The sequence below is a fragment of the Eumetopias jubatus genome, unplaced genomic scaffold (assembly GCF_037043125.1).
Source record: "Eumetopias jubatus isolate StellerSeaLion01/CBP00866 unplaced genomic scaffold, mEumJub1_p1.0 scaffold_2, whole genome shotgun sequence".
Classification (NCBI taxonomy): domain Eukaryota; kingdom Metazoa; phylum Chordata; class Mammalia; order Carnivora; family Otariidae; genus Eumetopias; species Eumetopias jubatus.
Genome location: NW_028274808.1, coordinates 181,088,481 through 181,103,873, shown reverse-complemented (window position 1 = coordinate 181,103,873; position 15,393 = coordinate 181,088,481). Strand labels below are relative to the sequence as shown.

General features: G+C 39.8%; 1 protein-coding gene across 2 annotated transcripts in view; it reads left to right on the top strand.

Annotated features, from left to right (window-relative positions):
• TBC1D19 (TBC1 domain family member 19) overlaps positions 1-15,393 on the top strand; it is a 146,152-nt gene that overhangs the window by 108,596 nt on the left and 22,163 nt on the right. For both annotated transcript variants that reach the window (XM_028088082.2, XM_088020868.1), the window contains 2 exons: positions 7,925-8,009; positions 10,172-10,216. In XM_028088082.2, coding sequence (XP_027943883.1) covers positions 7,925-8,009; positions 10,172-10,216 — 130 coding nt within the window. The remainder of the gene's footprint in view (positions 1-7,924; positions 8,010-10,171; positions 10,217-15,393) is intronic.

Sequence of the window (15,393 nt, the reverse complement as noted above, 5' to 3'; positions counted from 1 at the left end):
CACTGTTATGCAACCTAACATCTTTTTTTTGCACTTTATATAAAAGAATGGAAATATTTTTTTCATGACATATAAATAATATTTATGTGAAACCAACATTTGCCATCTTAACATAATTAATGTTACTTGAGGTTGAAATACTAGAGATATTCCCACCAAAGCAAAGAAAGAACATGAATCATTTTGGATTTTCTAGCCAATGTATAAGATAAGAAAAATAAATTAGAGTTACAGATATCAGAAAGAATATAAAATTATTATCAAGTATAGATAAATAAAAATTCAAAGGAATTAACTGACAGCTTTTAGAACTAATGAAATAATTCAGTTAAATGTGTGTTTACCAAGTAAAATATTAAAATTATTTACTCTTTTAAATATGAGAAGTAATCATTTAGAATATACAGTGGAAAAAAGAGTCGGACAACATAAGAGCTAAGCTCACTCACACTATAAACATAAAGAAATGCTGGATAGAAGATAACAGAATGTGAATACATAGCCAAACATTCATCACAGTTTTCAATGCACATATCCTTTGGACAATTCTATTTCTATGTATTTGTCCTACAGAGATACTCATATATGTGCGAAAATGACACAGTAAAAGGCAAATTACTTTGGCATTGCCAGAAATAGCATAAAGTTGAAAATTGCTTAAATGTTCATTTATAGGGGACTAACCCATTAAATAAATTATGGTATATACTTATAATGAAATACAATGTAGCTCTTAAAATGAAGCAGCTCTATATAAAGCAGCAATATATTCATATGTACTGGTATGAAAGGATCTCTAAAATTCATTAAGTTAAAAAAAAGTCAGATACTGTACATTGTATATGGTGTTCTACCTTTTGAGCTGAAACAGCTGTTGTGAAGGTCCCCAGTAACTAAATCCAATGACCAATGGTCAGTCCTCTTCTTAATTGATCTCTCAGCAGCATTTGACCCAATTGTGCCCTTTCTTCACTTGGCTTTTAAGACACTGCACTCTTTTTGGTTCTTCTCTTACTTCACTGGTCACCAGAGGCAAATCTAGCATTTTGGGAACCTAAAGTTTATATCATTTGGAAAACCCTTTAAACATAGAAAATACAGTATTACAAATGAATCATAATTAGGTAAGCACATGCATAATGGCTTAAAACAAGGGGGGAAATCATAACAAATTATTAGAACAATAAGAGGTTCAGGTCTCCTTTTTCTGAGATCTTATTAGGCAGTTTACTAGAAATGCATACATAGAAATGTTTTCTGATCACAGCCTGACTTCCCCTCCTGACTTAGAGCACACTCCACCTCCCAGCAATTCCCAGCACACTCCACCTCCCAGCAACCCCCAGCACTCAAAGGGACCCATCCTAATAGAGGTCCTAAAGACCCTTCATTAGCATCATGGGAAATTCACCTCTCTTGGTGAATTTGATTGAGATTGAACTCCTCAATCTCCAAGACTGGTTCCTTCCCTTCTCCCTCCTATCTTAATGTTAAAGTGTCCCAGGTCTCAGTTCATGATCTTTTCTCTAGTAATACCTACTTACTTGCTGATTTCACCAAGCTCAACTAGCGTGTGACTTTCATTATCATCTATATGTTGATAACTTCTAAACTTGTATCTTCAGTCCAAACTTCTCTCCCATACTCCAGACTGGTATCTCCAACTGCCTATTCAGTACCTCATTTAGGTATTTTGCAGATATCTGAAATTTAGTACGTTGAAAACTGAAGCCCTGAAATCACTCTGAAATTGTTCCACTCAACTTTCCCTATCTCAGTTAATGGTAACCCCATTTTTCCACTTACTCAAATCAGACATCCTTCCACTTGGCATTATCCTTGATTCCTATTTTTCTGACATTATATTTAGAATTTGACCATTTTTCCCCACTTCCACTGTGTTGCAAATTGAGTTCCCAGGGAAGCAGACTGAGATTGAGATTAGCATGCCAAAGATTTATTAGGGAGTGCTCTTGCGATCAACACCTGTAGAAGGGCAGTGAATGAAGCAGGATTGAGCAGAGAAAGAAGTCTAGCTGCAATACAATATAAATGGAAGCCTCAGCTAATGCTGCAGAGACTTCTAAAGATGAGATAAACCCTCAGACCTGTCCTGAGATGGGGGCAGGAAATTCAGAACTTTTTGCCATGTATGAGTTGTCACTGGATGCAGGCCACTCCAGGAAAGGGGCATGATCCTTGAGCAAAATAGCTCTCTTCAGCAGAGGCATTCCCTAAAAGGAGCTGACTGCTGAGAGCAGCTGAGAACTGTCTGCTTCAGCACTACTAGCAGCTAAGTCCTTTATTCCTAACGAGAATCTGGGTGGCACATCCCAGTGCCCAGCACTCACTGCTACCAGCTTAGTTCAAGCCATTACCAGTAGTTTCCTAAAGGGTCTCCATCCTTCTGCACCTGCCCCACCCCCACGGCCAATTTCTTCACAGTGGCTAGAGTGATCCTTATAAAATATAAGTTAGATCATTACACTCCTCTGCAGTGGCTCTCCATTTCACTTCCAGTGAAAGCCAGTATCCTGACAATGGCCTGCAATGCCTCGCATAATTCGGTCTCTCTTTACCTTTCTCACATATCTCTTCCCACTCATCTGCTCCAGCCACAGTTGTATTCGTGCTGTTCCTCTGACATATCAGGCATAGTCCTGCCTTAGCACCTTTTCGATTGTTGACTCTTCTGCCTGGAGAGTTCTACTGCTGGATGCCGGAATGCTCCACCCCTAGATATCCATATGTTAACTTTCTCAAGTCCTTTCAAGTCTTAGATTAGATGTTATCTATATGCAACTAATGAATCATTGAACACTACAACAAAAACTTATGATGTTCTCTATGTTGGCTAACTGAACATAAAAAAAAAAAAAAAGATGTTATCTTCTCAGTGATGCCTACCCTGAGCACTCTGTTTTTGTTTGGTTTGGTTTGGTTTGGTTTGTTTTTTAACCTTTAGACATGTTTTTATTTAAATTCAATTAATTAACATATAATGTATTATTGGCTTCAGAGGCACAGGCCTGTGATTCATCAGTCTTATATAATACCCAGTGCTTCTTATATCACGTACCCTCCTTAATGCCCATCACCCAGTTACCCCATCCCTCCACCCCCCTCCTCTCCAGCAACCCTCAGTTTGTTTCCTCTGATTAAAAGTCTCTTATGGTTTGTCTCCCTCTCTGGTTTCGTCTTGTTTTATTTTTTTCTCTCCTCCCCTACGATCCTCTGTTTTGTTTCTTAAATTCCACTTATCAGTGAGATCATATGATAATTGCCTTTCTCTGATTGACTTATTTTACTTAGCATAATATCCTCTAGTTCCATTCACGTCATTGCAAATGGTAAGATTTCATTTTTTTGATGGCTGAGTAGTATTCCATTGTGTGTGTGTATCCATTCATCTGTCAGTGGACATCTGGCCATCATAGTTTGGCTATTGTGGACATTGCTGCTATAAACATTGGGGTGCAGGTGCCCCTTCGGATCACTACATTTGTATCTTTGGAGTAAATACCCAGTAGTGCAATTGCTGGGCCAGACGGTAGCTCTATTTTCAAATTTTGAGGGAACCTCCATACTGTTTTCCAGAGTGGCTGCACCAGCTTGCATTCCCACCAACAGTGTAAGAGGGTTCTGAGCCCTCTCTTTTAAATGGCTACCATCCTTTTCCATTTCCCCTTTACTGTGTTTCCATAGCACTTACAACCTAAAATACCATATCATGTAATTATTTATAATGCTTGCTATTTATTGCCCCCACCATAATTAAGCTCCACAGAGAGGTTTTTTTGTTTGTTTGTGTATTTGCTTGTCTGTTTCCTTTGTGGTATCCCAAACACCAAGGACCTGGAAGAGTGCTGGTGCATAGGAGAAACAGAAGGAAAGAATTAGTGAACTGATTTAAAAAGATAACATCTGTAGATGTCCTTCAGAATGGAGCACAGAATAAAAGTAATTAAGAAATATGGCAGGTCAAATAAGTGTAGCTCAGTCTTACATCTTGTAGAAGTCAAGTAGAAGTGAATAGAGAATGGGGTAAAGGCATCATTCAAAAAGGTAATGGCTGAGACTTTTCCAGAAATGGGGATAAACAAAATTTAAATTTGAAGAAACATGACAGTCTTGAGCCATATAAATAAAAACAAACCCCAAGTTAAATATACTAAGGGAGTGGGGGAATACAGAATATAAAATAAAATTAAAGTAATAGTAGCAGTAGTAGGCAGCTAACATTTTAATAATATTCCCCATGTGCTAGGTACCGTTCAACACACTTTTTTTAAGATTTATTTATTTTAGAGAGAGAGAGAGAGAGCACAAGTGGGAGGGGCAAAGAGAGGGAGAGAGACTCTCAAGCAGACTCCCCCCTGACGCAGGCCTCGATCTCATGACCCTGAGATCATGACCTGAGGCAAAATCAAGAGTCAGATACTCAACTGACTGCACCACCCAGGCACCCCAACATACTTTATATATATTAAATAATCCCCACAATAGCCTTTGATGTAGATACTATTATGGTATGTATATTACACGTGAGGAAACTGAAACACCAAGAAGTCTAGTAGCTTGCCCAATGTCACCAGCTAATAAGTGGTGGAACTAGAATTTGAATGCTAGCAGTGCAGTTTCAAATTAATTCTAGATAGGTTAATGATTTTACCATAAAATGAATTTATTAGAAATGCTAGACAAGTGGCAAGATCTCATTCTTTCTTATGGCTGAGTAATATTCCATTGTATTTATATACCACACCTTCTTGTCTCTCTTGTCATCTGTAGCAACATGAATGGACCTAGAGGGTATTATACTAAGTGAAATAAGTCAGACAGAGGAAGACAAATACCATATGATTTCACTTATATGTGGAATCTAAGAAAACAAAACAAATGAACAAACAAAAAACAGAAACAGAGTTATAAATACAGAGAACAAACTGGTAGTGGCCAGACGGGAGAGAGGTGGGAGGATGGGCAAAACAGGGGAATAAGGGGCACAAACTTCCAGTTATAAAATAAATACGTCATAGGGATGAGAAGTACAGCATAAGGAATATAGTCAATAGTATTATAATGACTTTGTATGGTGATAGAAGGTAACTACACTTACTGAGGTGAGCATTGCATAATGTATAGAATTGTGAAATCACCACGTTGTACACCCAAAACTAATATAACATTGTATGTCTACTATACTTCAACAAAAAAGAGAGAGAGAAAGAGAGACCTAGAAGAGAGAGAAGAGAAGAACATGTGAATTCAGAGGCAGAGATTTCAAGCCAAGGAACACATGGAGACACCAGAAACTGGAAGGAAGAGGCAAGGGAGGGTTTTCCACCAGAAGCTTTGGAGGGAGTATGGCCCTGCAGTTCCTTGATTTTGGACTTCCAGTCTCTAGAACTGTGAGAGAATAAATTTTTGTTGTTTTAAGCCACTAAAAAAAGTGCCAGACAAAATTTCCTGTTTTAGTCAGGATGTACTAGATTATACTGCAATAGCACACAAATCCAAAATCTCAGTGGCTTAAAACAACACAGATTTTTTTCTTGCTTATGGTCATGTCCATCTGATAGGATGGGACCTAGCTCTGTGTCATCTTCACTCCAGAACCTAGGCTGGTGGAGTAACCACTATTACTGTAACCATGGTTGCTGTGAAGGGGAAAAGAGGGAACATGGTTATTGCTCTAGTTCTCGAAACTTCCATTTAGAAATTTTCAAATGACACGTATCTGTTTCATTGACTAAAGAACAAGTCACATGGCCACACCTAACCCCAAAGTGGCCAGAAAAGACAAGCTGACATATATTACCCAAGGAGAAGAACCAGAAATATTTGATGAAAACACTGAAAACTTTCATAATCTAGGTGAATATATAGAGAATATTTTAAATGTGGGGAGTTTTCTAAGCATGAAAGAAAGTATTGGTAGATTTCAGCATATAAAAATTAAGAACATCTCTGTGTCAGAAATAACAAATTGAGCAAAGCCATTCATAACATATTAAGGTTAGAATTCTTCATGTGCAAAAAACTTAAACAATTTTAAAAACATCAATTTTAAAAATGGACTAAGATGATGAGCTGGAAAATAGCAAAAGAAATGCAAATGGAAAAGTGTTCAACTTTATTAGTAATAAGCAAAATGCTGCTTTTACTTATAAGATGCTGATAGCCCATTTTGTTGAGAATAATAGAAAAGGGGGGCACCTGGGTAGCTCAGTTGTTAAGCGTCTGCCTTCAGCTCAAGTCATGATCCCAGGGTCCTGGGATCAAGCCCCGCATCGGGCTCCCTGCTCGGAGGGAAGCCTGCTTCTCCCTCTCCCGCTCCCCCTGCTTGTGTTCCCTCTCTTACTGTCTCTCTCTCTCTGTCAAATAAATAAATAAATAAATAAATAAATAAATAAATCAAATCTTAAAAAAAGAATAAAAGGTGTACCATGTTATTGCTGTATTTATTAAAAACAAAGAGAAAACAGACTCTATCTAGAGGACAGTTGTGTATCAAAAGTTCTAGATTTACAATGCCCATTGCTTTGACCAGACAGCTAGTCCAGTTTTAGGAATTTAAATAAAGCTGTACATAAATATTTAGCTATAGGGAACTTTACTGAAGCATTGTTTATAGTTGGGGAAAAGCGGAAATACTTAAGGGTACAACAATAAAAGACAGGTTAAATTAACTATTGTTTATCCCTATAGTGGCACATTTTCTGCAGCATTAAAAAACGTGGGCAGGGAATATTTATATTATTGAGAAAAAATAGATTGTAGAACTGCATACATAACTCTGCTGTTTGAAAAATGTGTGTATGTATAAAAGTAGTCTGAAAGGATATGCATCAGAATGTTAACACAGGTGGGCTTAGGGGCCCACCTAGAGACCGAAGTCCTTTTTTGATGATCTGTACTTCTGATTTTTACCATAACCTTGTATTGCTTGTATAGTCTTTTAAAATATAATAAAAATAAATCAGTGGCAATGGTTGGTACACATTTCACCGCTGGGCCTCACTGATGCTCAGTCTCCTTATCTATTCTTTTTTCTAAAGCTGGGCCCCCTTCTTATGCCTTGGACCCACAGTTTCTCCATTGGTTCCTGCTGCTAGTCCAGTCCTGACCTTGTGCCGCTCTGTTAACTGGGCATCTGACTTTTCCTGTCATTCCCAATTCTTTTCTCAGTAACGTCTTTTGAATCCCAGGTCTTCTAATACCAGGACCCAGATTTCCTGTCACTGATCACCTTGGGATGGACCTCCCGCCCCCCAAGTTCCAAGCTGGTGTCAGCAACCCGGTTCCTCCAAAGGACCTCTTTGATTCTGACTTTCTGCCCTTCCTATTTTTGTCTCTAGGCAGACACCACACTCCACCTGCTGGGCAGGACACCCAGCTCCTAAGCTGTATTGGTCTGCCACTTGTTCTCCAGCTGCCATCCCTTCTAGATGCCATGAGTTACCTTTCCTCCCACCCTGAGGAAATGCCCAACCGCCGGCTCCTGCATTCCTGCAAAGACTCTAGGTCCAGTTTCCGGCACTTCCCAGACTACTCTGTGCCACTGTAATTAACTACGGTCCCCGCTACGCATTTGTCACCGGGTTAAATTTCTCCCAGCTGTTTCTCTCTTCCAGATAGAAAACAGTAAAAGAATCAACTGGTAGTAACTTACATTATCTGCTGTTGTTCAAGGTTTGTGTGGCTAACAGTGAGAAATCTTTCGGTGAACTTTGGCCATCACCCTTGGCATCCACTATAACACTTAGCATAGGTGTACCAATAGAGGGCACTCCTCCCATTTCCAGGCACAACACTGAACTGGAAAGATTCTACCTCTGTGCCTGCCGAGCAGGGAAAAAGCAATGAATTACCTGTTATAAAACAGTGCTTAATTGTTTGTTTCTTCCACTGTTGTACCCAGGTATTACTTTGTTTTTCCCGGGATACATCTGTGTTGGGTCATTTTGCGTACAACAGTGCTTCACCACCAAAATCATACATAAGAGGTAAAATTTTAGTTACATAAAGGAAGTATTCTTTAAGACTTACAAAATCATACCAAGACTGTTATATTTTATAGCATTTATTGGTGTTGTTAATTTTTCTTTCATTGTAAAGTACTTAATAAGATTTCTCTCAGATTATTGTAACCATACTTTCACTCCTACTCACATCGGGGCCCGAGCAACTCATCACAATCACAGGCAAGTGGTTGTCAGAAGCAGCACTTAGAGTTACCTCCTTTATCTTCCCTGTTTACCTTCCCTTCTGTTGCTGTTTTTGTCATCTCTGTTGACTTTTATTTTCCCTCCTAATTATGAGTTTATCACACGAATTTGCTTTTTCTACTTCTTTTTTTCCCTTCTCTATTCCTTCCCTCAAAATGGTCTACCACATTTAAAATTTGATGTAATTTATATGCTATTAGCTCTCTAATTTCTATTTGAGGGCTTTCTTCTCTATCACTAGCTGCCCACAAGGTATTGCTATTTCAATATCCTACTATCACCTGACAACAGATCTAATTTCAGCTGGAAGCCTTTCTCAATTTCTCCTTTTTATTAAGTGGTGAAACCCAGCACTGAAAGCTTATAACCCCATTGTGTATGATCGTTCTGCTGTTCCCATAAAGAAAGAAACTGTTTCTCCTGTACCTCCCAAGTCTGTCGGCCTGATTACTACAACCCATGCCCTAGGACAGGCCTATGCTACCCACTGTACTTCTGACCAACCGGCTGTAGATTGGGAGGGCCCAACAACCTGCTTTTTGGGTTCAGTTAATTTGCTAGAGCAGCTCAGAGAACCCAGGGAAACATGTACCTCTGCCAGTTTATTAAAGGGCATGATAAGACAGATGACTAGCCAGATGAAGCATACATAGGGCGAGTTCTGGGAGTGTCCTGAGCATAGGAGCTTCTGCCCCCATGGAGTGGTGGTGTGTCATCCTCCCAGTGTTGATGTGTCTGCCTACCCGGAACCTCTTTGAACGCCTTACTACTGGGATTTTATGGAGGTTTCCTCGCCTAGGCATGATCAGTTATTAACCTCATTTCCAGCACCTGTCCCCCTCTCTGGAAAATGGCAGACGGGGCTGAAAATTCCAAGGTTCTAATCATGACTTGGTCTTTCTGGTGACCAGTCCTCATCTAGAAGTCCACCAGAGTCACACCAATAGAACAACAGATGCTCCCAGTCTCTTATCACTTAGAACTTTAGAAGGGTTTTCACTAGCCCCGTATTTAGTACCCATTCTGTACCATCCATATCTCTCTCCCTCTCTATTTCTCCCTCCCTCTCTCTCTCACGTCCACTTTTCATTATTCTATTCTTTCCTTACTCACAAGCTCAGGACTTGTTATCTCCACCCTAACCTAAATTGTTCATGCTCCTTATTCTTGTCTCCTCTCTGCCACCACTCTCAACAAAAACAACAAAGACATTTTCATTAAAAACTTACCTTAAAGCCAAGTGCAAGAATGCATGAGACTTTTCAATAGACTTAAAGGTATTAGAAAAAAAAAAAACTGTCAAGATAAAAGCTACCTAAATATTTCAGTGGAAGGCAGGAAATAACTCAGGACCTGAAGAGTTGAGGGAAAGCTGTTTTTTAAAACTACTTTAAACATTTGATTATGCTGAAGTTACTTTAATTTTCTGAAACAATTCTGATTTCCAATATTTAGCCTCATTCTTGGACCACATGAACTGTTTTAGGATTCAGAAAATATTACCACTATATGGTTTAAGGCATTTAATTTTTAACTTTTCAGCACATTCCAAAGGAGTGTAAACTAATGAGGCATTGCAAAGCCTAGGACTTACTTTAATGACTAGATTAGAATTATTTATAGTTAGCAAAACAAATCCATGTTTCCAAATAGATGCTTCTCTTCTTAACTGCTTAAGGAAGTTGAAAGCATTTGTTTTTTAAATTACTTTGTGTCAGTTGCTCATACTTAAGTTTATATTATTGACTTTGAGGAAGGGATTTGCTAATATCAAAAGATTAGCTGGTAGATTTTCAAATTAATTCCATATCCTTCGATGAAGTCAAAGGAGATTGTACTATAGTAGTTTTAAAATTCCATCATGAGTACATCCACAAAATTAGTTAATTTTTAAAGGTTTATTTTAATCATATTGAAACCTTCTATGATTTTTCTTACAGGAAAGCTAGGACTAGAAGAATATGCAGTCTTTTATCCACCAAATGGTAAGACTAATACTATTGCTTCCTCTAGTGGGAAATAGGAAAATTACAACTTTTATAACAAATGTGACCTTGTCCACTGTTGAGATGGATAATAATTTATTATCTAAAGTAAACCTTCTATAGAATACCTATTTTAGTGAACTTTCCCATGTTTGTGGTAGGTTTGTGCAAGCCAGTGCACACCCTCTCTGGTTTTCCTTGAAACCAGTAGGGGTGTCTGTGAAAAAGCTTAGCCGACTTAGGTCTAGGGTGCTTCATTCTCCTCTAAGGGACACTGACTGGGTCCATCCAGGGCCTTCCTTTTTTTTCTTCTTTTTTTAAGATTTTATTTATTTATTTGACAGAGCGCCCAAGCAGGGAGAGCAGTAGAGCAGGGGGAGCAGAAAATGAAATCTTTTTATTTCGTAAGTACCACACTTGCCAAATTATGAGAATAACAAAGTTTAACACCAGGCAATGCACTCAACTGATTCGATCACTGTTGCAGTGAAGTCAAAGGAAGGCCTTGGGCCTGGCGGGCTCAGTCAGTTAAGCGTCTGCCTTCCGCTCAAGTCTTGATGTCAGGGTCCTGGGGACTCCCTGCTCAGCGGGGAGCCTGCTTCTCCCTCTCCTTCCACCCCTCCCCCTGCTTGTGCGCTCTCACACTCTCTCTCTGTGTCAAATAAATAATAAAATAAAATCTCTAAAAAGATTCTGAAGAAATATATCACCAAGATAATCTATTTTGACTATATAAAGTGATCAAATGTGTAATGACTTCATTAGATATTAAGTATTCCTTTGAAATTATTGGACATTTTTTAAGATCTGCTTTTCGGAAAAACAATATAGAACATTCCTCATTATGATAATGTTAAGTAGTCCTTGTTATCTCCACTCTAACCTAAATTGCTCATGCTCTTTATTCTTGTCTCCTCTCTGCCACCACTCTCAACAAAAACAACAAAAAAATTTTCATTAAAAACTTACCTTAAAGCCAAGTGCAAGAATGCATGAGACTTTTCAATAGACTCAAAGGTATTAGGGGGAAAAAAATGTCAAGATAAAAGCTACCTAAAGATTTCAGTGGAAGGCAGGAAAAAACTCAGGACCTTAAGAGTTGAGGGAAAGCTATTTTTTAAAACTACTTTAAATGCATCCTGAAAAAGTCCTTTCACCCCAGTAGAGTTAAGAACATGGGCTTTATAATCCAGCAGACGTGGGTTCAGATCCCAGTTCTACCAGCTCACCCTATGACCTTGGGGTAAGTTACATGACTTTGCTGAGCTTCAGATGGATTAAATGAGACACAATCTATAAAAAGGGCACAGTGACTGATATGTAGCCAGTGCTCAAAACATGCAGCTGCTACTGCTCTATTTCACTTCTTTGTCAACCTCTCCATGTGAAGGTCATGCTTGGCATTCAGGGCACTGTTCTGCCTATGCACCTGTCAGTTTGACCTCTCAGGTTCTTCCACGGACCATCCTCCTCTGCCCCTCTTGAAGCACCAGAGTTCCCCCATGGCCCCCCCCACCCCTCGTCTGCTGCTCTTCTGTTCACACATTTTCCTCGGGCTTTTTTACCTGCTTTCTTGGTTCTCTTTGTTCATTACTCTAAAATTTACATCTTCAATTCTGACTTCTATAATAATGACCTCAGGCTTAACATATCTCAACATGAACGCATTCGTTTGTCTTCCTATACCCACTATTTAAAAAAGAAAACAAAAACAAGATGAAATTAAGAACAAAACAAAAACTGTGCTATTTCTCTCTCAGTTCATTGTGCTCTCATCTAAGCAGTCATTCAAGCCCTAAAGCCGGGTAGTCACCCTTGTCTCCTCTCAGTCTTGCATCCGCCTCATCTAATAAGTCGACAGGGCCATCCAATTTTATCTTTAAAATGCACCTGGAACCTCTCCTCCCTCTCTTCCTCACCACAACTGCTGCCTTGTCCTCAGCCAGGCTCTACCATCTCTAGTTTATTAATTGTAATAGACACCTCACGGGCCTCTCTTTTTCCAACCTTTTCTAGCTTTGCTTTATTTTTCACAGTGCTGTCTGAGTTTTACATCTAAAAGGAAAATCTAAAAATTGCCATTTTTCTCCTTAAAGTTTTCTTAATGGCTTCCCATCTCTTCACAAGTATTGTCTAATGGCCTTTCGGCCTGGCGTTCAGGGACCTCTTTTGACTCAGGCCTCTACTCAGTCTGACGCCTAGCTTTGTATCCCCCCTTTTCCTGTTTCACTTTTCTCTTTATCATAGCAATATCAAATGATTAGCTACATACATGCACATGCACCCCGACGTACTTTCTCAGAGCTCCGTGCTGCTTCCTGCCTCATTACCTCTCCATTCGGGTGTGTGGAGAAGCCTTTCTTCACCTGGTCTCAGGGCTCACCTCAGGAAGCTTTTCAGGAAGCCTTCCCCACATCCCCACATTAGGTTAAGGACTCTTTCTTTAGGCTCCCATAGTATCCAGTGTGAAAATCTTTGATATCTCTTGTTATATTGTCTTGATATTACTTGTTTATGCTTTATCTTCTCCTCTAGATTGCAAGCTCCTTGAGGTGTAAGGCCATATTCATTTTTGTTCTCCCAGCATCTAGTCATCATAGGAGTTTAATGAGTATTTATTTGAACTAAATTACAGGATTTTTAATTTTAACATGTATTTATGTTATACTTCTGCCTCCTCAGAAACCTAATTTTCAGATAACTTTTTATGTTTATCGAAGAATCAGGAAATCAAAGGAAAAATACCTCTGAAGAGCCCAAAGAGATGTCCATGGCATCAAGTTCCTCCTCTCTCCATTCCTAGGAGAGCTTTCTCAACTTAGTTTAGAACATATTAGCTTGGGGCCCCTGGGTGTCACAGTCGGTTAAGCATCCAGCTCTTGGTTTCAGCTCAGGTCATGATCTTGGGGTTGTGAGATCGAGCCCAGCATCAGGCTCTGAGCTCAGCAAGGAGTCTGCTGGAGTTTCTCTCCCTCTCCCTCTGCCCCTCCCCTCGCTTGCTCATGGGCGCGCTTCCTCTCTCAAATAAATAAATCTTAAAAAAAAAAAAAAAGAACATTTTAGCTCTTACTTTACACACATGCCCAACAAGCTTGGTTTACCAGTGTTTATGCCTCCCCCACCCCATACAAAACTGGAAGCTTGGAAATGGACCTTAATAACAACAGTAGAAATGAAAATCGGAGGCTTCACAAAGGAAAACAGAAAAATAATAAACCAGCACATAAGAGAACTCCAGAAAATCAGCCTGGGACCATGTTATGTAAAAGCTCTTCAAAACGTCTCACTGGGTCGTAGCCTACTACCATAATTTAAGGCACTTTTTATTAGGAACTCAAGGCACCAAGGAAACATACTGCTGTAATAGTAATAATGGTAGCCTCAGCAGCTGTGTTCCAGGTAGCATGCTAAGCACATTGCATGTGCTTAGTCACTTAATCCTTGCAAGGCAGGTACCTTCTGAGGCAGATATGAATATTGTCCCTATTTATAAAGAAACTGAGGCATAGCGTGTCAACTTGCCCAGCTGGTGAGTGTCAAAGCCAGGCTTTGAACCCAAAGCTCTTTGACTTCAGTATTCTTTATCACCATACCCTATTGCCTTGGGAAATGTTACTGTGCACACTAAAGTGTCTTTCAGAAGAAAAGGAAGGGGCTAATATAGTGAAAAAGTAGATGTGTAGAATAGGTTCTAGGAAGATTTTCATTCGGAATAAAAACAGTTTATTGCTAAATGGGGTAAACCTACAGCTGTTCATAAACTTAATTCTTCAGAATAATTTCTTCTTTCCGGTTATTTTAGAATGTTACCAGAATCAGAGAGAACTTTCCTCTCTGGGCAATGAGTCTGAAATTGCAGAGTAAGAAGAGACAAAGACTAGTCAGTGAGCTGTCCCTTAATTCTTTACTTAAGGCAATACAAAGCAACATTTTATATTACTCACTTCTGCCAAAGATAGGATTACTTTAAAATCTTAAGGACAGGGGCGCCTGAGTGGCTCAGTCGGTTAAGCGACTGCCTTCGGCTCAGGTCATGATCCCAGGGTCCTGGGATCAAGCCCCGCATCCGGCTCCCTTTGCTCAATGGGGAGCCTGCTTCTCCCTCTCCCGCTGTCCCTCCCCTGCTCATTCTCTCTCTTTCTCTCAAATAAATAAACAGAATCTTTAAAAAAAAATCTTAAGGACACCTCTGGGGTGCCTGGGTGGCTCAGTCGGTTAACGGTCTGCCTTCGGCTCAGGTCGTGATCTCGGGGTCCTGGGATCGAGCCCCACGTCGGGCTCCCTGCTCAGGGGAGAGCCTACTTCTCCCCCTCACTCTGCCTCTCCTCTCCGCGTGTTCTCTCTTGCAAATAATAAATAAATAAAATCTAAAAAATAAAAAAATAAAATAAAATCTTAAGGATACCTCTACCACCACTGGCACCAGAACTGACCTGGCTTTCTTGGTCTCAGAGGCCCACACAGAGAGGCTGGCCTACAGCTCACTGACACACTCCCCATCCCTGACCAGGCAGGTGCTTACACAGGGGCACCTCCCTGTATCTCCTTTCCTGGGGTTGAAATGACAGGCCACAGTGGCATTGGACATTACCCTCTCACCTCATTTGAGGCCTTGTTAGTGGACAGGATTTCTGTAGTAGATTCACTAAACGACTGGTAGGCAAAATGCCTGAGCTGAGGAGACTCCTCACAGGAATTATATAAGCTTCTCTTGTTTTTATTTTTTGTTCACTTTATATAACTTGTCTTTATTTATTAATTTAATACTTTAGTCCTGCTCTGGCTCCCTCTTCTATTCTAGCTGGGTGATCTGCAGTAATAACCTGAAGTACCTGCTGTCAAGGAGCTTACATTCGAGGGAGGGAGGCAAACAAAAAGCAAGTAAATAAATAGCTAATGAAAATAATTTCAGAGAGTGAGGACATGAACAATGAAGGGAAACAGTAATTGATAGTTGGGGGCGTGGCTATTTTAGGTCAGGTGATCAGGAAAAGTACTTCTAAGGAGGTAGAATATGAACAGAGACCAGAATATGCAGAGTGAGCTGTTCAAAGAGGTAGGAGAAGAACATTCCAGAGGGAGTATATAGCATGGTGAAGGGCCTAAGACAGGGCCATACCTGATGGTTTGAAGAGCAAGATGGCCAGCATGACTGGTGACAGTGAGCAAAACATAAT